Here is a 21,597-nt window from a genome sequence, read left to right on the forward strand (position 1 = left end):
ACAATATATTATGGACCCTAATACTTTTGTTCTGGCTGGGTGCAGTGGCACATGCCTGTAATCCCAGCACTTTGGGAAGCCAAGGTGGGAGGATCGCCTGAGTCCAGGAGATCAAGACCAGCCTGGGCAACATGGTGAGAACCCGTCTCTACAAAATATATGAAAATTAGCTGGGCATGGTGGCATGGGCCTATAGATGCAGCTACCCAGGAAGCTGAGGTGGGAGCTTACATTCTAGTAGAAGAGACAGCCAGCAATGAGCCTGAGAAGGTCAAGGCTACACTCCAGCCTGGGGGACAAAGCAAGACTTCATCTCAAACAAACAAACAAAAATTTTGTTGTGCTCTGGAAATGAAGAATTTCGAAAAGCTCTTTTGCCACAGAACTGAAGGACAGTGGAGATACATATACTGACTTAAGAGCTATCTCAGCCAGGCATGGTGGTTCATGCCTGTAATCCCAGCACTTTGGGAGGCCAAGGCGGGCAGATCACTTGAGCTCAGGATTTTGAGACCAGCTTGGGCAACATGGAGAAACCTCACCTATATAAAAAATACAAAAAGTAGCTGGGCATGGTGGCATGTGCCTATAGTCCCAGCTACTTAGGAGGCTGAGGCAGGAGAATCGCTTGAGACAGGAAGCAGTGGTTGCAGTGAGCTGAGATCCCACCATTGCACTCCAGCCTGGGCGACAAGAGTGAAATCCTGTCCAAAAAAAAAAAAAAAGAGCTATCTCATGTATAGGAAAAAAGATAAATGAGATAACCATTGGAACATGTCACCAGAACCCCCAGAAATGATTAAATATTCAAATGACATCAATGCTTAAGCTGGTAATAGCCCAGGCCAGAGGGCATCACCAATGAGCCATCTCAGTGGAAAATTTGGAGGTTGACATACCTGGGAACTAGGAAAGAAAAAATATTTTTTCAAAGGACTGCCTGGAACTTGATTGGCCAGAGACTAATTTATTCATTTTTTACGAACATTTTTGAGTGCCTCCTATGTACCAGTCACTATGAGCCATGAATAAGAAAAAAACTAGTCACTGCCATTATGGAGCTTACATTCTAGTAAAAGAGACAGCCAGCAATGAAGTAAACAGATAAATATACAAAAAATTAAAGCTTCTGATAAATGCAATGAAGGAAGTAAATGAGGTAGGAGCTAGAGAACATCAGGGTGGAAGAGCATTCCTTTAGAAATGATGGTCAAGGAACTGAGCTGTTGCACTGCAGCCTGGGCAACAAGAGTGAAACTCCATCTCAAAATAATAATAATAATTATTATTATTATTATTATTATGGCCAAGGAATGCCTGTCAGCAATGTTGACAGTTAACTGAAACCTGCACAAGCGAAAGGAGCCAGCCATGCAGAGCACTGGAGAAAGAGCATTCAGGCAGAAGAAGCACAGGTGCAAAGGATCTGTGACAACCAGTAGCTCTGGGGACTGTCAGAAAGCCAGTATAGCCAGGTATGGTGATGCACACCTGTAATCCCAGCAGGTTGGGAGACTGAGGTGGGTGGATTGCTTGAGCCCAGGAGTTCAAGACCAGCCTGGGCAACACGGCAAGACCCCATCTCTATCAACAAAATACAAAAATTAGCCGGGCCTGATGGTATGCACTTGTGGTCCCAGCTACTTGGGAGGCTGAGGTGGGAGAATCACTTGAGCCCAGGGGGTCAAGGCTTCAGTAAGCCAAGTTCACACCACTGCACTTCAGTGTGAGTGACAGAGTGAAACTCGGTCTCAAAAAACAAACAACAAAAAAAAGGCCAATGTGACTGGTAGAGAGAGTCAGGTCACAGAGCCCTGCAATCCCATCAAGGGTGTTATGTTGAGTATACCGGGAGGGGGGCGGTGGCCAGAGACTAAAAGCACAGCCCTGACATGATCTGCTTTATAAACAGTAAGGCTAATTAGGAAGCTACTGAGATAGCCCAAGAAGACAAAATGATGGCTTGAAGTTAGAATGCCTACACCTGGACTGGGCCAAAGAAAGTTTTTATAAACATCCTTAGAAAAACCTTTGACTCCATTTACAACAGTAACCAAATGTATACAAATTTAAGAAATAGGCCATTCATGGCCAGGTGCAGTGACTCACACCTGTAATCCCAGCACTTTGGGAGGCCGAGGCGGGTGGAGCACCTGAAGTCAAGAGTCCAAGACCAGCCTGACCAATATGGTGAAACCTTGTCTCTGCTAAAAATACAAAAATTAGCTGGGTGTGGTGGCGTGAACCTGTAGTCCCAGCTACTCGGGAGTCTGAGACAGAAGAATCACTTGAACCTGGAGGTTGCAGTGAGTCGAGCTCACGCCACTGCACTCCAGCCTGGGCGACAAAGCGAGACTCTGTCTCTAAAGAGAAAGTAGGAAAGAAAAAAAGAGGCCAGTCGTAGTGGCTTATGTCTATAATCCCTGCACTTTGGGAAGCCCAGGCAGGAGGATCACTTGAACCCAGGAGTTCAAGACTAGCCTGAGCAACACGGTGAGATCCTATCCCTACAAAAAAAATTTATTTTAATTAGCCAGACCCATGGCATGCACCTGTAGTTCTAACTACATGGGAGGATCACCTGAGCCCACGAGTTCAAGGCTGCAGTGAGCTATGATAGAGCCACTGCATACCAGCCTGGGTGACAGAGTAAGACTGTCTCTAAAAACAAAAATACGGAAAACAAAAAAACGCCCTATGCTATAAGCAAAGTCCAGCATTTAACATGAGATCCATGTATTCCTAGAGATGCAAGAATTGTGAACCCTGCTCTCAGATCCATGAACCACCTGAACTATAAGCAAACTTTGTATGCCTAGATGATAACTCGTCAGAATTTCAAAGAAACTTTCACTCCAAATAATTGCATAGTGCTTCAAAGTGCAGGCCCTATGGCCAGCCACAAGTGGCTCATGCCTGTAATCACAATCCTCTGGGAGGCCAAGACAGGGAGATCACTTGTCAGTTTGAGACCAGCCTGGCCAACATGGCAAAACCCCGTCTCTACTAAAAATACAAAAAAATTACCCAGGCATAGTGGCACGCATCTGTAGTCCCAGCTACTAGGGAGGCTAAGGCAGGAGATTCACTTGAACCTCGGAGGTGGAGGTTGCAGTGAGCAGAGATCCCGCCACTGCCCTCCAGCCTGGGCAACAGAGTGAAACTCCATCTCAAAAACAAACAAACAAACAAAAAAAACAAAAAACAAAGTGCAGACCCTAGAGTTTGAATACCTGGAGGTGGATTCTAGCAACACCACTTAGAATAGAACTGTATATCCACAGGAAGTTAATCTTTCTGTGCCTTGGTTTCCTCATCTGTAAAAGGGGGATAATAATAGTACCTAACTCACGGAGTTGCAGTGAGGGTTGAAAAGGTAATACATGGACCAGGTATGGTGTCTCCCACCTGTAATCCCAGCACTCTGGGAGATGGAGGTGGGAAGATCACTTGAGGTCAGTTTGAGACCAGCCTGGCAACATGGCAAAACCCCTTCTCTACTAAAAATACCAAAATTAGTTCCCCAGGTGTGGTGGCAGGCACCTGTAGTTCAGGAGGCTGAGGCACGAGATTCGCTTGAATCCGGGAGAGGTTGCAGTGAGCCAAGATCATACGACTGCACTCTAGCCTGGGTGACAGAGTGAGACTGTGTCTCAAAAAAAAAAAAAAAAAAAGGAAAAGGTAATAAGGTAACACATGTAAAGTGCTTAAAACAGACACTGGCACATAATAAGTTATGTTGTTATTGTTATTAATAATGTTATTGTTGTTTAAAAAAACACTGCTCTAAGTTTGTGCTTAGGAAATTGGGTTTCCCCTGGTCTCAGAACACACTGTATTTAGATATCCCCTACTATGTTTCCATTTAAATCTAATCATTGCTCTAACCCAGAGACAGCAAACTTTTTCTGTAAACATCCGGATAGTAACTATTTTACCCTTTGTGGGTCATATACCTCTCTTACAGCCACATATCTCTGCAGCTGTAGCATAAAAGCAGCCACACACAATACATAAACCAGTGTGGCTGTTTTCCAATGAAGGTTTATTTACAAAAACAGGCAAGTTGCCAGGCAAAGTGGCTCACGCCTGTAATCCCAGCACTTTGGGAGGCGGATGCAGGCAAATTGCTTGAGGTCAGGAGTTCGAGACCAGCTTGTCCAACATGGTGAAACCCATCTCTACTAAAAGTACTAAAATTAGCTAGGTGTGGTGGTGCATGCCTATAGTTCCAGCTTCTGGGGAGGCTGAAGTGGGAGAATCACTTGAACCTGGGAGGCAGAGGTTGCAGTGAGCTGAGATCATGCCACTGCACTGCAGCCTGGGAAACAGAAAGAAACTTAAAAAAAAAAAAAAAAACAGGCAAGAGGCCAAGGTAGGCTCACATCTGATCTAACCCAAATATACTAAGCAACTCTGTACATGTACCATACTTTGCATTGAAAGAACAAAAATAAACCAGACATAATCTCTGTCCTCAAAAAACAAACACAATACACCACAGGCCTCTTCACAGACTTGTTACCTTGCTCACTAGGAATGTAGGTCTCATCATAATCTTCTTCCAGAACCAGCTGATCTCCTATGCGGAGGGGTTGTCCAGCCATGACTCATCTGGGCTCAAACACCTAGATCCCAGAGATCCCCACCAAAAGAGAAAACTCAGTGACCAAGCTTAACAGGGGAAAAGTTGGCACTGGGTCATGGAGCATCTAGGTCAAACCAGACCCTGCAGAGCAATTTGGCCAGGGCCTTCCCAGGCTCCAGGTATAGTGGAGGGTGAAACCAACAACTCAAGGCTCACAGGCTCTGCGCCTGTGAAAGGTCTCCCAAAGGCTTGATGAACACTTGGTGAACCACAAAACATCTTCAAGCCTGGCTCTGTCAAGAGTTTGACTTTGTACCCTGCCCCCACGATAGAAGAAACAATTATAATACAGAACCACCCAGCAGAAAATCCTAGTGACACCAAAATAACCAGCAGCACACAAACCCCCATACACCAGCACATCTCCGTGGCACACCCCCATCTCAACACATATTCGTATCTGGATGTCCCGATTCATACCCAAAATGCCCTCAGGAAGCTTACACTCCAGTGGTGGGAACAACCTCAAGAGCAGCAGAAGGCAGAAGGGAAAAAAAACTTCCTGTTCTGGGAGTACTAAGATAAGGGCAAAAAATTTCCCCGAAGAAAGCAAGCAAGGAAGGAAGGGAGGGAGGATGGCAAGAATTCTGGTGGTGGAGAAAGGCATTCTAGACAGAGGGAGCATCTTGCGCAGACAGGTGTTCCAGAGTGCGGATACCAGCATGTGTGACCGGCTGGTCACAGAGAGCCTTGTAGACCGTGCTAAAGAGCCTCCACCCTGTCCTACACCAGAGGGGAGTCACTGAGGGCTCTGGTGAAACAAAGTATCACAGGGTGGCATTTTTTTAGGACAAGAATTCTGGCAAGAGTGGCATGGCTGGATTGGAGAAATGAGAGACTGGTGTCAGGAAAACCACTTGAGGAGGCTGCTGCCCAGGGGCAAGATGATAAGGGCTTTAACTAGGGCAGACGCAGGGGAATGAAGAAGAGACAGTCAGAACGGACCCAGTGATGTCAAGCTTAATAGGACCAGGATATGGGGGAAAAGTGGAAAGGAGCTATATCCCTCCAAAATTCACATATGTATGTATTTTACTTTTTTTTTTTTTTTAAACAGAGATGGTGTCTCACTATGTTGCCCAGGCTGGTATTGAACTCCTGGGTGCAAGCGATGCTCCCACCTCAGCCTCTCAAAGTAAGAAAAATACACATATTGAAGCCCTAATCCACAATGTGACTGGATCTTTAGGAGGTAATTAAAGTTAAATGAGGTCATTAAGGTTAAATGGCCTGATAGGATTAAAAGGAGAGGAAGAGAAAAAGGACCAGGAACCAGGGCAGCAGATGGGGCCCAATGCCTAGTGGCTTAGAGCTCTCTCTCTACCATCTGAGGACACGGCAAGAAGGCAGCTGTCTGCAAGGCAGGAACCAGCAACAGACCTTGACATGCACCTTCTAGCTTCCAGAACTATGAGAAAAGAGATTTCTGTTGTTTGAGCCCCCCCAGTCTATGGTATTGTGTTATGGCAGCCCAAGTGAAGACAGAAGTCCAGCTTGAATCCAACGTTTCTAGCTCCAGGGATGGGGCGGTACCAAATTCTTCAACTGACAAGCTGGTGCGCTTCTAGAATTGCTCCTCTCTTCCCACCCCTACCTCAGGACCCCAGTTCCCACCAACTCTCCCCATGGCAGCTCCCATGCTGCAGCCTGATGAATCAGGTCACCTGGGAAACTGCTGCCACACATAGCCCTGCTCAGAGCACCTCCCCAACCTGCAGAGCAGTTGGCCACGCCAGATGTAACCAACAGGAGTCTGGAGCCACAAGTCCTGACCTCTCCAGTCCCCACTTCCTCAGAAGCTGCCACTGTTCCTCCTGGAGCAGCAAGGATGAAATGGCCCTCTTCAAGCAGAAAGGCCCAGCCATTAAAAACGTCAGGATCTGGGAGAACGCATCAAGCCCGGGCTGCCGCGGAAAGGCTGGAGGACACACCTAAATATGTGGAATCCCAATGCCAGATGGCCAGGGCCAAATCCATATCCCCCCAACACTGGGTGCCCTGGAGGTTCCAATCCTGCCCACCCACCACCTGTCAATCCACCCTTTCCCCCAGGCCCCTGTCCTCCTCCCCTAGGAGCTCCCCAGGGCAATCCAGCTTTCCCCCCAGGTGGGGCCCCTCATCCCGTACCACAGCCAGGGTATCCAGGATGCCAATCCTCAGGTCCCTACCTTCCTCCATACCCACCGCCTGCCCCTGGAATCCCTCCTGTGAATCCCTTGGCTCCTGGCATGGTCAGACCAGCAGTGATAGTGGACAAGGAGATGCAGAAGAAAATGAAGAAAGCTCATAAAAAGATGCACAAGCACCACAAGCACGGCAAGCATTCCTCCTCCTCTTTCTCCTCCTCTTCCAGCAGTGATTCTGACTGAATACAGGCCCTGGGCCCTTCCCTCAAGTCTCACCAGTTCTGCTCTCCCATCAAGCTTCAGATGCCATGTTGTACTGGGGGAAAGTAGCCCTTGTGCTCCCCCCCACCCCCCACAACCTGAGCCTCACCCTGCTGTTGAGCCCTGAGTGGCTAGGGGAAATGGGAAGAGGATTGCCATGGCCTGGCCATCTTCTTGCTGCTTGGATAGATTATACAGCTAATGAGTTTAGCAGGGGAGCTATTTTTTTGAAGATGATGAACTAAATGTTGAAGACAAGTTTGAGATCTGTAAAATGTGAATTTTTTTTTAATTTTGCTTATAATACTTGTGATTGGGGAGGTTTGTGGAAATTTAATTATGATTAAAAACCTCTATCTTTTTTGTAACGTTGGCATACTTGGGGAATTTAGTGGCAAATACATTCCCCAGCAGGCCTTTTGTTGGTTGCACTAACTGCAAGTTTGCTGGGAAGTAGAGTCCGTTTGGTCGATGAGCTTTGACTGCCGTTTTGGAACCTCACCTCTCCTCCTTAGCCCAATATATTGTCTCAGGTCCTATTCTCGTTCTCCAGCTCTCAGTCCAAATAAAGTTTTTTCTCCTGGTTAAAAAAAAAAAAAAAAAAAAAAAAAAGTCAGGATCTGGCCTAGAAAGAGTGTTCAGGAAATGGCTGGATCTGGAGAATCTGAACCTATTCCAAGGTTCCTAGAGACCCCTGACAAGCAACAAAGGATCCACCAGGGACTGTTTACTGTGGCCCCCCTCTCTGTACCATGACAGCTAAGAGGTGGGCAACAGACGAGTCCTGCCTTAGGACTCACAAGACATGGTTCCCTTTGTCAGTGCCCTGAACCTGAAGGGAGCCAGCTTCTGCCCCTCATTCCCACCATGCCACCTCCAAGCAGGAAGAAAACACCAAAGGAAAAGGGCTTCTTTCAGCAGTACATAAGCTGAAATGGGAATGTGCTCCCAACCCTCAGAAGAACCCGTAACGTCCTGCAGACATGATGCCCCACTGTGCTACACACACTGTCAGAGGCGACGTAGGCCTGACCACTGCTGATGCTAAAAAGCTGAGCAGAAAAGGACCAGGAACCAGGATGGCAGATGGGGCCCACCGCCTGGTGGCTTACAGAGTCACCTGAATCTTTAATCCTCTTAGGGAGAGGAGAAGAGAAAAAGGATCCACGGGCAGGGAGGGCCCAATGGTGGCCTGAACATTAGGGTGAATAAGCACTTCTCAAGCATGTGCTCTATACGAGGTACTAATCTTAACTACCTCAGAGAATTTGAGAAATTCTGCATTTAAGAAATGTTATCCCCTAGATGCATCCCATCTCCAGAAAGCACAGGACAGGTGTCTCTGTCCACATGGCAACAAGACTAATTCACTGTATACATAATGATCTGTATTTACCGTTTTTTTTTTTGAAACGAAGTCTCACTCTGTCACCCAGGCTGGAGTGCAGTGGCGTGATCTTGGTTCATTGCAACCTCTGTTGCCCAGGTTCAAGCTAGTCTCCTGTCTCAGCCGCCCGAGAAGCTGGGATTATAGGCACCCACCACCATGCCTGGCTAATCTCTGGATTTTTAGTAGAGATGGGATTTCACCACATTGGCCAGGCTGCTCTCAAACTCCTGACCTCAGGTGATCCACCGGCCCTGGCCTCCCAAAGTGCTGGAATTACAGGCATAAGCCACCGTGCCTGGCGATATATTTAACTACTTAAAGATCAGGAAAACTCTGGAAAATCTGAATTCATGGATCATCCAAATTCAAATAAATGTTCTGCCAGAAAAAAATTAAAATATGGGTGGGTTGTATTCTACCTTCTTTCCTTACCTTATCTGGCTATAGAAAAGATGTGGGCAAGGACAGGTCCAAAAGGGCAATGAGTTAAAGAAAAAAGGAACGTGGGAAGAGAAGTCGTATCTATTTGTCTGTATGTAGTAGCAGGATGGCTACTAAAGATCATCTACTCATTCGAGGAATATTTATTGGGCACCTACTACATGCATTTATTTCTAGGCACTAGAGATGCAATTGTGATTAAAAACAGATTCAGCTGCTGCTACTCTTGAGCTAGTCTGGGAAGGGAGGGAGACAAACCAATCAGTCACGGAGAAATGTATAATTAGAACCGAGGGAAGTGCTCTGAAGGAACTAAGCCTGATTTAGATGATGCCTACATTGAGAACTGAAGGATGAGTAGGTATTCACTAGACAAAGAAAAAAAGGAAAGTGTTTTCTAACAGATGCATGCAAAAGTCCTTCAGCAGAAGGCAACACAAGGCAAGAAGCAGCACAGTTGTAGAGGATGCTGGGGAGGCCAGTGGGAGCCAGGCCATGCAGACTTGCCCTTTATCATAAGAGAACTAGGGCTGGGCACAGTGGCTCACACCTGTAATCTCAGCACTTTGGGAGGCCAAGCAGGAGGATCGCTTGAGCCCAGGAGTTCGAGACCACCGTGAGCAACGTAAGACGACCCTGTCTTACCCTGTACAAAAAAATTTAAAAATTAGCCAGGTGTGGTGGTGTATACCTGTAGTCCCAGCTACAGGGGAGACTGAGGTGGGAGGATCGCTTGAGCCCAGGTGGTCAAGGCTGCAGTGAGCCTCGATTGTGCCAGCCTCAGTGACAGAGCAAGACCCTGTCTCAAAAAAGAGAAATGGAAGCCAGGAAACGGTTTTTCCAGATACACATTTTGAAAAATTACTCCAGAAGCTACTAGGAGTACACCCTAAAGTGGAGGCCAGATTGGAAAGAAGAAAATCAGGGCTGATGCAGAGAGATAAGGTAGAAAACCATAAGCTAGGCTAGGTAAGAGGCAATGGTAACCTGAGTTGGAGTGGTAACAGAGGATGAGAAGTCTAAGAATGCAGCCCTTGGGCCAAGCAATGTGACTCACACCTGTAATAACAGGACTTTGGGAGGCTAAGGCAGGAGGATCACTTGAAGCCAGGAGTTTGAGACTAGCTGGGTCAACACAGTGAGACTCTGTCTCTACAAAAAATTAAACGTATCAGCCATGCATGGTGACACACACCTGTAGTCCCAGCTACTTGGGGGGCTCAGGTGGGAGGATCCCTTGAGCCCAGGAGTTCAAGGCTACAGTGAGCTATGATAACACCACTGCACTCCAGCCTCGGTGACGAGAGCAAGACTTGTCTCTAAAATAAATAAATAAATAAGAATGCAGCCCTTAGATCTGCCATGGCAAATAAATAGGACATGTCCTACTATTTTCCTCCAGGCCTAAAACTGTGAAGGACATCACTAGTCAATCATGGCACCCTAGACAGGCCTCAGAACCCTCAATATTGTTCACTATGTAGCAGTTACCAACAGATGAGATGAAACCCAGTGAGATCTACTTGCTGCCTAGCCTGAGACCTTCTATGAGCCACAGAGTTGGGAGGGGTCATCCAACTGCACTCATGCATCTCCTACCAATCTCAGAATCAGGCAAAAAAGGGGTGGTTCACACATTTCCTCCAGGAAGCCTTCCTGGCCAATTTCATCCTCTCCTGTCAACCCAGAACCACCTTAGCACTGAGCTCATAATTTTCATGAGACAGATTTCTCTCAATATTATTATTTTTTCTTTCTTTCTTTTTGAGACGGATGAGTTTCGCTCTTGTTGCCCAGGCTGGAATGCAATGGTGCGATCTCGGCTCACTGCAACCTCTGCCTCCCGGGTTCAAGCAATTCTCCTGCCTCAGCCTCCTGAGTAACTGGGATTACAGGTATGTGCCACCACGCCTAGCTAATTCTGTATTTTTTTAGTAGAGACACGGTTTCTCCATGTTGGTCAGGCTGGTCTCGACCTCCTATCCTCAGGTGATCCGCCCACCTCGGCCTCCCAAAGTGCTCAGATTACAGGCGTGAGCCACCGTGCCCGGCCAATGTTACTTTTTTCATGAAAATGTGTCTTACCTCTCCTGTTAAACCACAAACTTCTGAGGGCCACGTCTCCTCCTCTGGAATTTTCCACAAAGCCTAAAATAAGCCTGTGTAAGCTGTCGGAGCTCAGTTACTGATGTAACTGCTAATATAAAACCAAGGAATAGGCTGGGTGTGGTGGCTCACACCTGTAATCCCAATACTGTGGGGGACCAAGGCCTAGGATCACTTGAGCCTAGAAGTTCAAGACCAGCCTAAGCAATATAGTGAGACCCTGTCTCCACAAAAAAAAATAAATAAATGTATATATCAGCCAGGCATGGTGGCGTGCACCTGTGGTCCCAGCTACTTGGAAGGCTGAGGCAGGAGCTATGTGATTAGATGCAAAAGAAGACAGAGTTACATACAGAGTGTAAAGTGGGGAGGCAGAGGCAGGAGGATCACTTGAGACCAGGAGTTCAAGGCTGCAGTGAGCTATGATTGTACCACCATACTCCAGCTTGGGCAACAGAGTGAGACCCTATCTGAAGAAAAAAAAAACACACACAAGGAATCTCAGGAGCTAGGAAGACCCTCAGTAGTTTTGGTCCACCTTCCTTCCCATGCTAAAATTTTCCTCTCTGTGCTTCCAGTGACAGACAGCATAGTGGTCAAAGCATCAGCTTTGGAGACAGAAGACCTGGATTCAAATCCCAGCTCTCTCACTTAGCAGCTGTATGACCTTAGGCAAGGTGTGTCACCTCTCTCAGCCTCAATAACTGCATGTGTATAATTCAATCTTAATAAAAATCAAAAAGCCTGAAAGTAAAATGAAACAACACTTATAAAGTGCCTAGCACAGTCCCTGTATACAGAAAATGTTACACAAATTTAGCTAGTATTACAGATTCTATTTTCAATTCCATAGTTAGATAATTCCTAACTAGTAGAAGGTCTAATAGTAAGCCAATAATCAGGTTCTAAAAAATGTTCCCTGGTATCTCAAGTCTGCCTTCTGCTCATCGGGGGACACCCTAGGATTCTCTAGCTAAGGTAGGCTAAGTATTCCCAGTTCTCCTCCATTCAATACATATCATTGTTTCCCAGTCCTTCAATATCGTGGCTACCTTGCCCTGTACTTTGTCAGCATAGCTAGAGTTTTGCACATCTGCACACTAACAGAGCATATACACTCATAGGCATAATGAGGGTTCCCTGTATATTTATTTCTTCCACCCTGCTCCAACAATTACAAAGAAGGTTGACCACAGAAAAGAACGACTGGAGAAGGTAAAGGGGAGAAGGTGGAAGATGTTAGAGTTGATTACGCAGCGGTAATGAGCAAAGGCTTTGGAACATTCTTGACTTTGAATCCCAGCTCTGCCTCTTACTAGCTGGGCAACCTCAGTTTTCTCATCTATAAAATGAGAGTAATAACAATATCCATCACAATGTGTTGTGAGGCTTATATGATTCAATACATGTAAAGTGCTTAAAATATACTAAGATCTCAATAAATGTTAGACATTACATTATCATTGCTATTCACATATTTAAAAGAGTTTATTCTACCTTGCTCCAAAGGACATATCCAGCACCACGCAATATAAGTTAAGGCCATTCAGACATTAAGTAATCACTTTTTTTTTTCTTTTTCTTTGAGACAGAGTATCATTCTTGTCACCCAGGCTGGGGTGCAATGGCACGATCTCTGCTCACTGCAGCCTCTGCCTCCCAGGTTCAAGTGATGCTCCTGCCTCAGCCTCAACGAGTAGCTAGGATTACAGGCGCCTGCCACCACGCCCGGCTAATTTTTGTATTTTTAGTAGAGATGGGGTTTCACCATGTTGGCCAAGTCTCAAACTCCTGACCTCAGGTGATCTGCCCACCTTGGCCTCCCAAAGTGCTGGGATTACAGGTGTGAGTCACTGCGCCAAGTAATTACTTACTGAACACCCACCATGGGCCAGACATTGTGCGATGTGTTAGGGCTACAAACCTAATTACGCATGGCCCTGAACTTGAGCTCAGCCTACCTGGAAAGCCAAACACGTAAACACATGACTACAAAATGTGTTACGTGCATTAAAGGAAGTAACATAATATATAACAGAACGCAAAGGTAAGGGCAAATAATCTTAGGAAGATCAGGGAAAGCCTCACGGAGTAGAGGACCATTGAGATAGTTCTTGAAGGATAAGCAGGTGATCCCCAGGATAAGCAGAGTAAGGGAATTCACGGCAGAGGAATAACATGCACAAAGGCAAAAAAGAAGAAAAGCATATAGTGAGTGCAAAGAATTATGACAACAAAAGCTTATAGTCACTGAACACTTCCTATGTTCCAGGAACTGTACTAAGTGCTCTATATACATCATCTCACTTCATCCTCTCAGCAAAATAGAATTATCTTCACTTTTCAAATAAGGAAACTGAGGCTTAGCAAAGTTAAAAAAAAAAAAAAAAAGGCCAGGCACAGTGTCTCACGCCTGTAATCCCAGCACTTTGAGAGGCGGAGGTGGGTGGATAATGAGGTCAGGAGATCCAGACCAGCCTGGCCAACATGGTGAAACCCTGTCTCTACCAAAATACAAAAAATTAGCCAGGAGTGGTGGTGCCCACCTGTAGTCCCAGCTACTTGGGAAGCTGAGGCAGGAGAATCGCCTGAACCCAGGAGACGGAGACTGCAGTGAGCCAAGATCGCACCACTGCACTCCAGCCTGGGCAACAGAGCAAGACTCCATTTCAAAAAAACAAAAAAAAAACAAAAAAAAAACTTGCCCAAGGTTTCACAGCTAATAAACGGTAGAGCAGAATATGTAAGTATCCATGTCTGACTCCAAAGCCCAAACTCTTAACCATTCTGACATGACCAGAGTGCAAGGGACAATGGGAGGAGTGGCAAGAGAGAGCTCTAGAATGAAAGGCAAGAGCATATTATAAAGGGCCTGGAAGAACTGAGGCTCTATCCTGTAAATGATGAGGGGCCATCACAGGATTTCACAAAGGAGACTGGCATGATCAGATCTGTAGGTCAGACAGACGATTCTAGCCAAGAATGGTGGTGCATGCCTGTAGTCCCATCTACTCAGGAGACTGAGGTGGGAGGATGGCTTGAGGGCGAGTTTGAGGCTGCAGCGTACTAGGGTCACACCAATGAATACCAACTGCACTCCAGCCTGGGCAACATAGCAAGACCCTGTCTCTAAAATAAATAAATGATTCTGACAGCTGCATAAGAACTAATTACAGGAGGACAAGAACTGAGGCAGAGAGACCACTTAGGAAGTTATCCTGAAAGCACAAGCAAGAAATTATGAACTAAGTCAGTGTCTGCGAGGATGGAAAGGTAAGGCCAGATTCTAGGGGAATTAAGAGGCAGAATACAGGACTTGAACTTTGGGAGAGAGGAGGAAAATCAGAGCACTAAAGCCAGAACACTGTGATTATCATTTCTAGATGTGTTCATTTCTATGCCTCGTCCAACAGGCAGCCCCACCTACTACACTGCCTAGAAGACAGGACATGTCCGACAAATGTTTGCTGTATGTATTAGATGAATAAATTCCAGGGACAGACTTGGCTGAGTGAATGGTGAAGCCCTTCACTGAGATAAGAAATACAAGAGGGGAAACAGATCGGAGGGACCGGGGAAGGCTGACGATGACAATAAGCAGGTCTGAGCTCAGGAAAGAGGTCTGGCTGTAGTAGTTTGGGGAGTCAACGCTGAAAAGCTGATAACGCAAGAGATGGAGTGCGCAGAGTAGAAGGGAGGGCTTTCTACTGCAAAGGACTGAGTTAGGAGAACGGACAGGGAGTCGCGGAAGCCAAGTGAGGAGAGCGGTGCCAGAGGTAGAGGGAGATTTTTAAATCAATGCAAGAAAAGGAAAAAACAGAAAAGCTTTCCAACTTTCCCAGCTGGCCAAAAGATGGCATAAGGTTGGGCTAGCCCCGGATTTGGACCCGGGGGAGAGCCTGCCACAGAAGTATCCCAGCAAGCTTCGGAAGGCCTGGCCTCACTCGCGGACGATGAACAGAGCAAGCAAACCAGCGCCCCGTGCCCAGTGCCCCTCTCCCGCGTCCCGACCCGCTGCTCACTCACCCGCCAGACCCCCAGCCCGGGCCCGGTGGCCCGCTCAGGAGCCGGCGAGATTTCAAACGGAGGAACTGTCGCCTGGCAGTCCGTTTTTCACTCTTCCCTCAGTCCCCGCCTACACTCGAGCGCATCACGCTCGTTGGCTCGAGAGCGTGCCTCGGATCCCCCGCCACGCTCGCTCCCTTCCCCGCCGCCCAACCCCTCCCTCGATGAGGTCTTCAACTATCCCCCACCCCGGAAGACTCCGGGCGAGGCTCTGGGAGAGGCGCAACTCCCCCCAACGCCACCCGACACTCCACCCGCTCCCCCCGCTTCCAGGGACGCCGGGGTGTTGCCCTGCAGCGCGTAACAAACACTTCCGGAAAAGGTACCGCCTAGCAACCGAGAGTCCCGCCTCCAGCCGGAGCCAATAGGTCGCCGGCTGAGAGCTCTGACAATGGATTGGCTCGAAGTCCCTTCGGTGCACGCAGGAGCTCTGTCCGTTTTCCGTTGCACGATGGGAGTGTAGTTTAAGATAGATAATGGGAATCCGCAAGAGGTTAAAAGAGAACCTCATTGGCTGGGCGCGGTGGCTCACGCCTGTAATCCCAACAATTTGGGAGGCCGCGGCGGGTGGATCACCTGAGGTCAAGAGTTCGAGACCAGCCTGACCAACATGGTGAAACCCCATCTCTACTAAAAAAACAACAACAACAAAAAAAGAGGACCCTGAGTTTAGATGTGAGGATTTCTGCCAGGACAGAGAAGGACTATTCAGAGTATTTATAGTAATGTGAATTATCTAATTATCTAATTGATCATTTGTTAGGCATATGATTAACATCAGGTGAATAATACAGTGGTCATCAATAATCAACCCATTGTTCCTTTAATCAACAAAACAAATGTGAATGTAAGGTAATGGAGACGCCTCCACTCCCCATCTCTCCCCACAAAAAACTGCCTCTCCTGTGCTCCTATTAAACCAGTGAGCACCTGACCAGGAGTTAAACCTATTTTCTACTATCCATCTTTTCACCAAAGCCCAGGGTTCAGTTTGTATGTCTGCAAGATGGGAATAGTAATGTCTGTCATAACTATTTCAAAGAGTCTGTTGAAGAAGAAAAAAAGTGACACAATGTGTAGCTCCTCCACACACCCTGTCTGGCAGAAAGGTTGCTACTAATATAATTCCGAAGAGTTTTAGTTTTGCTTGCACGAAGGGCAAATCTTCCTTTCTCTCATATGTCTCCAACCTCCTAGAGAAGTTAAGAGGGGCAAAGACAGTTCTGGCCATTACATCAATAGGAAAACTGAAAAACAGACAAATAGAGATGCTGCTAGTTGAAGAGGAACATGATGAGGCCAAGCTCATAGAGCCGCTCCTGATAGGTTCTAGAGATGTAGCTGACTCAGGATAGCCCCAGTGCCACTCAGAGGCTGATTCCAGGATGAGAAACTCAGATTGTTGGAATATACAGAGCATATTCCTTGTGAAAATTATCAAAATCAAAATAGAGTCATTTGTGTTAAAACCCTGACAAATGGAGCCAGGGAAGACCATGAAGAGAGGGTTCTCATGCATGAATACCTGATAACAAAAACTATCGACCGGGCCTGGTGGCTCATATCTGTAATCCTAACACTTTGCCAGGCACAGTGGCTCATGCCTGTAATCCCAGCACTTTGGGAGGCCAAGGCGGGTGGATCGCCCAAGGTCAGGAGTTCAAGACCAGCCTGGCCAATATGATGAAACCCCGTCTCTACTAAAAATACAAAAATTAGCGGGGCATGGTGGTGCACGCCTGTAGTCCCAGCTGCCTAGGAGGCTGAGGCAGGAGAATCGCTTAAACCCGGGAGGTGGAGGTTGCAATGAGCCCAGATCAAGCCACTGCACTCCAGTCCAGCCTGGGCGACAGAGCAAGACTCCATCTAAAAAAAAAAAAAAAAAAAAAAAATTTCTACTTGAGCCAGGCACAGTGCCTCATGCCCATAATCCCAGAACTTTGGGAGGCCAAGGCAGGTGGATCACCTGAGGTCAGGAGTTCAAGACCAACCTGACCAACATGAAAACCCCATCTCTACTAAAAAATACAAAATTGGCCAGGCATGGTGGTGCATGGCTGTAATCCGAGCTACTCGGGAGGCTGAGAGAGGAGAATCTCTTGAACCAGGGAGGCAGAGTTTGTGGTAAGCTGAGGTCTCGACATTGCACTCCAGCCTGGGCAACAAGAGCAACACTCCATCTCAAAAAAAAAAAAAAAAAAAAATTCCTACTTGCCCAGCCTCTATGGTATGTGTATACCTATTGCAATGCTACTTCTAAATAAATATCATTTTCTCTTGGAATTTCCTTCTCTGTTATTTAGATTGACGTCGTCATGTTTAAATTTAAATCTTTCTGCAGAGTTATGCCTATACTTCCTTTATTCTTACTGTAAATGACAAATCATTGTCCCCCTTCCTCTCCATCTTCTTTAAAAGTCTTGGCGGGTTACAGTGGCTCACACCTGTAATTCCAGCATTTTGGGAGGCCGAGGCAGGCAGATCGCCTGAGGTCAGGAGTTTGAGACCAGCCTGGCTAACATGGTGAAACCCCATCTCTACTAAAAATACAAAAGTTAGCTGGTTGTGGTGGCAGGCATCTGTAATCTCAGCTACTCGGGAGGCCGAGGCAGGAGAATCGCTTGAACCCAGGAGGTGGAGGTTGCAGTGAGCTGAGATCTTGCCATTGCACTCCACCCTGGGTGACAAGAACGAAGCTCTGTCTCAAAAAAAGAAAAAAATAGGCCAGGCTGCAGTGGCTCACACCTGTAATCCCAGCACTTCGGGAGGGTGAGGCAGGTGGATCACCTGAGGTGAGGAGCTCGAGACCAGCCTGGCCAACATGGCAAAACCCTGTCTCTACTATAAACACAAAAATTCACTGGGCGTGGTGGCGCACACCTGTAGTCCCAGCTACTTGGGAGGCTAAGGCAGGAGAATCGCTTGAACCCAAGAGGCAGGGGTTGCAGTGAGCCAAGATCACGCCACCACACTCCAGCCTGGGTGACAGAGTGAGACTCTGTCTCAAAAATAAATAAATAAATAAATAAATAAATAAATAAATGTCTCACTGAGGGGCCAAAGGGACCAGACTGAGAAGGAACTCTGGGCTCACCAGCTCATCTACCACAAACCTGCACAAAACAGGGATTCAAAAAACCATTTGTAGACTTGGTCCCTATATCTAAGAATTTGCAATCTTTGCGATCAATCTGGTTTTTTGTTTGTTTGTTTGTTTGTTTGTTGAGATACAGTCTTACTCTGTCACCACCATGCCAGGCTAATTTTTGTATTTTTAGTAGAGACAGGGTTTCACCATGTTGGCCAGGCTGGTCTTGAACTCCTGACCTCAGGCGATCCACCCACCTCGGCCTTCCAAAGTGCTAGGATTACAGGCATGAGCCACCACGCCCAGCCCTGTTAATTTTAATTGCCATCCAAATGCTGAACTCTTGTGCCTTAGCATGGGTTCCTTGCTCTCCCATGGGAAGAGCTAATAAAATAAGAGATACTATGGGATTAACAGAATTACCTTCACACGAATCAACAATTTGCATTTTATCAGGTTTCCCCATAGGTTTGTACTCAGAAATGCAAGCCAATTTATAAAATGCCCCCAGGGCAAACATAATTTAAAAAGTAAGACTTTCGGGGGAAAATAACAAAAATGACATACTAATTTTTTTTTTTTTTTTTTGAGAGGGAGTTTGTTGCCCAGGCTGGAGTGCAGTGGTGCAATCTCAGCTCACTGCAATCTCTGCCTCCTGGGTTCAAGCAATTCTCCTGCCTCAGCCTCACAAGTAGCTGGGACTACAAGCATGTGCCACCACACCTGGCTACGTTTTGTAGTTTTAGTAGAAATGGGGTTTCATCATGCTGGTCTTGAACTCCTAACCTCAGGTGATCTGCCTGCCTCGGCCTCCCAAAATGCTGGGATTACAAGCATGAGCCACTGTGACCAGTCTGACACACTAAATGATATACCAGTAATATACCCAATGAGTGAAGAAGAGAGATAGGACTTCACTCATAGGTTATCTTCTACAGTAAGGATGAACATTTAGGGGTCATATTTCAAAGATGGGAAAGAATTGATGGCAAATTTTTTCCCTACTCCTAAGTCAGAAACCACTATTAGAACTTTTTCTTACAACTCAACAGCCAAAACAAGAGAAAAAAACCAAATAACCGGATTTTTTAAATGGGCAAACTGCCTTAAAAGGTATTTCTCAAAAGAAGATATACAAATGGGCAACAGGTACACGAAAAAATGTTCAACATTACTACCCATGAGGGAATCGCAAACCAAAACCACAATGAGATACCACCTCATTCCAGTTAAAATGGCCACAATAAAACAGACAAAGGAAAACAAAGGCTGGTGAGGATATGGAGAAAAGGGAATACTTACAATGTTGGTGGGACTGTAAATTAGTACAATCACCATGGAAACTGTATGGTGGTTCCTCAAAAAATTAAAAATAGAACTACCACACAATCCAGCAATCCCACTACTCAGTATATATCCAAAGGAAATGAAATTAGTATGTTAAGATTTCAGCACCCCTATGTTAATTGCAACATTATTTACACTACCCAAGATATGCAATGAACCCAGCGGTCCAACAACAGATGAATGGAAAAAGAAAATGTGGTATATATACACAATGATATAACATTCAGCCATAAAAAAAAAAATGAAATCCTACCATTTGCAACAACATGAATGAACCTGGAGGACATGGTGTTAAGTGAAATGAGCTAGGCACAGAAAGACAAATACCGCATGATCTCAGTCATGTGGAATTAAAAAAAAAAAAGTTGATCTCATAGAGAGTAGAACAGTGGTTACCAGACTGAGGAAAAGAGAGCAGAGGATGGGAAAAGGTCAGTCAATGAGTATAAAGTTACTATTAGGAGGAATAGGCCAGGCACGGTGGCTCAAACCTGTAATCCCAGCACTTTGGGAGGTGGAGGCGAGTGGATCACTTGAGGTCAGGAGTTCAAGACCAGCCTGGCCAACATGGAGAAACCCCATCTCTACTAAAAATACAAAATTAGGCCAGATGCGGTGGCTCACACCTGTAATCCTAGCACTTTGGGAGGCTGAGGTGGGCAGATTGCCTGAGCTCAGGAGTTCGAGACCAGCCTGGGCAACACAGTGAAACCCCGTCTCTACTAAAATACAAATAATTAGCTGGGCGTGGTGGCGTGAGCCTGTAGTCCCAGCTACTTGGGAGGCTGAAGCAGGAGAATTGCTTGAACCTGGGAGATGCAGGTTGCAGTAAGCCGAGATCGAGCCACTGCACTCCAGCCTGGGCGACAGAGTAAGACTCTGTCTCCAAAAAAAAAAAAAAAAAATATATATATATATACATATATATATATATATAAACACACAAAATATGCCAGGCGTGGTGACACATGTCTATAATCTCACCTACTTGGGAAGCTGAGGCAGGAGAATCACTTGAACCTGGGAGGCAGAGGTTGCAGTGAGCCAAGATCGTGCCATGCACTCCAGCTTGGGCAACAAGAGTAAAACTCTGTCTCAAAAAAAAAGAAAAAGGAAAAGGAGGAATAAATTCCGGTATCCTATTGCACAGTAGGGTGACAATGGTTAACAGTAACACTGACACGGTATATTTCAAAATAGCTAGAAGAGAGACTTTTGAATGTCCTTACCACAAAGAAATTATAAATGCATAAAGTGGGCCGGGCACGGTGGCTCACGCCTATAAATCCAGCATTTGGGAGGTCGAGGCGGGCGGATCATGAGGTCAGGAGATCGAGACCATCCTGGCTAACATGGTGAAACCCCGTCTCTACTAAAAATATAAAAAATTAGCCGGGCGTGGTGGTACATGCCTGTAGTCCCAGCTACTCAGGAGGCTGAGGCCGGAGAATCCCTTGAACCTGGGAGGTGGAGGTTGCAGTGAGCCAAGATCACACCACTGCACTCCAACCTGGGCAACAGAGCGAGACTCCAGCTCAAAAATAAATAAATAAATAAATAAATAAATAAATAAATAAATAAATAAAGTGGTGGTCATGCTAAATATCCTGATTTGATCATTATGCAACATATATATGTATCAAAATATCAAATTGTACTCCATAAACATGTACAATTACAATGTTAATCAAAAAACAGTAACAGCCGAGAGCAATGGCTCACATCTGTAATCCCAACACTTTGAGAGGCCATGGCAGGAAGATCCTTTGAGGCCTGGAGTTCAAGACCAGCCTGGGCAATATAGTGAGACCCAACCTCTTAAAAAAAAAAAAAAATCCCAAAATTTAACCAGGCTTGATGGTGTGTACCTGTAGTCTCATCTACAGAGGCTGATATGGAAGGGTCACTTGAGCACAGGAGGTCAAGGCTGTAGTGAGCCATGATCATGCCACTGCACTGCAGCCTGAGTGACAGAGCAAGACCCCATCTCTAAATACAAATAAATAAACAAGCATTTTAATTCTGGGAAAAAAATAACTTTTTATTCTCTTTTTTATACTGTTTATTTGGGCTATACAGAAAACTACTCACATGATAAGAAAGGAAAACACTTGATAATCCTACC

At 46.1% G+C, this 21,597-nt stretch overlaps 1 protein-coding gene and 1 pseudogene across 21 annotated transcripts in view; one reads left to right on the forward strand and one right to left on the reverse strand.

Moving 5' to 3' along the window:
• CEP164 (centrosomal protein 164) overlaps positions 1-20,491 on the reverse strand; it is a 94,507-nt gene extending 74,016 nt beyond the window's left edge. For 10 of the 21 annotated variants that reach the window (XM_030794780.1, XM_030794779.1, XM_030794791.1 and 7 more), the window contains exons 1-3: positions 14,999-15,308; positions 7,538-7,615; positions 4,526-4,628 (exon numbers count right to left, since the gene is read on the reverse strand). In XM_030794780.1, coding sequence (XP_030650640.1) covers positions 4,526-4,607 — 82 coding nt within the window. In that variant the 5' untranslated portion in view covers positions 4,608-4,628; positions 7,538-7,615; positions 14,999-15,308. Of the gene's footprint in view, positions 1-542; positions 562-3,543; positions 3,566-4,525; positions 4,629-6,816; positions 6,872-7,537; positions 7,616-14,998; positions 15,309-20,456 lie in introns of those variants that run through there. The other 11 variants (XM_030794772.1, XM_030794771.1, XM_030794774.1 and 8 more) reach the window with 11 other exon arrangements.
• On the forward strand, positions 6,358-7,210 carry LOC101176633 (annotated as a pseudogene).
• Positions 20,492-21,597: the final 1,106 nt, after the last annotated feature.

The sequence above is a fragment of the Nomascus leucogenys genome, chromosome 15, assembly GCF_006542625.1.
Source record: "Nomascus leucogenys isolate Asia chromosome 15, Asia_NLE_v1, whole genome shotgun sequence".
In the NCBI taxonomy this organism is placed as follows: domain Eukaryota; kingdom Metazoa; phylum Chordata; class Mammalia; order Primates; family Hylobatidae; genus Nomascus; species Nomascus leucogenys.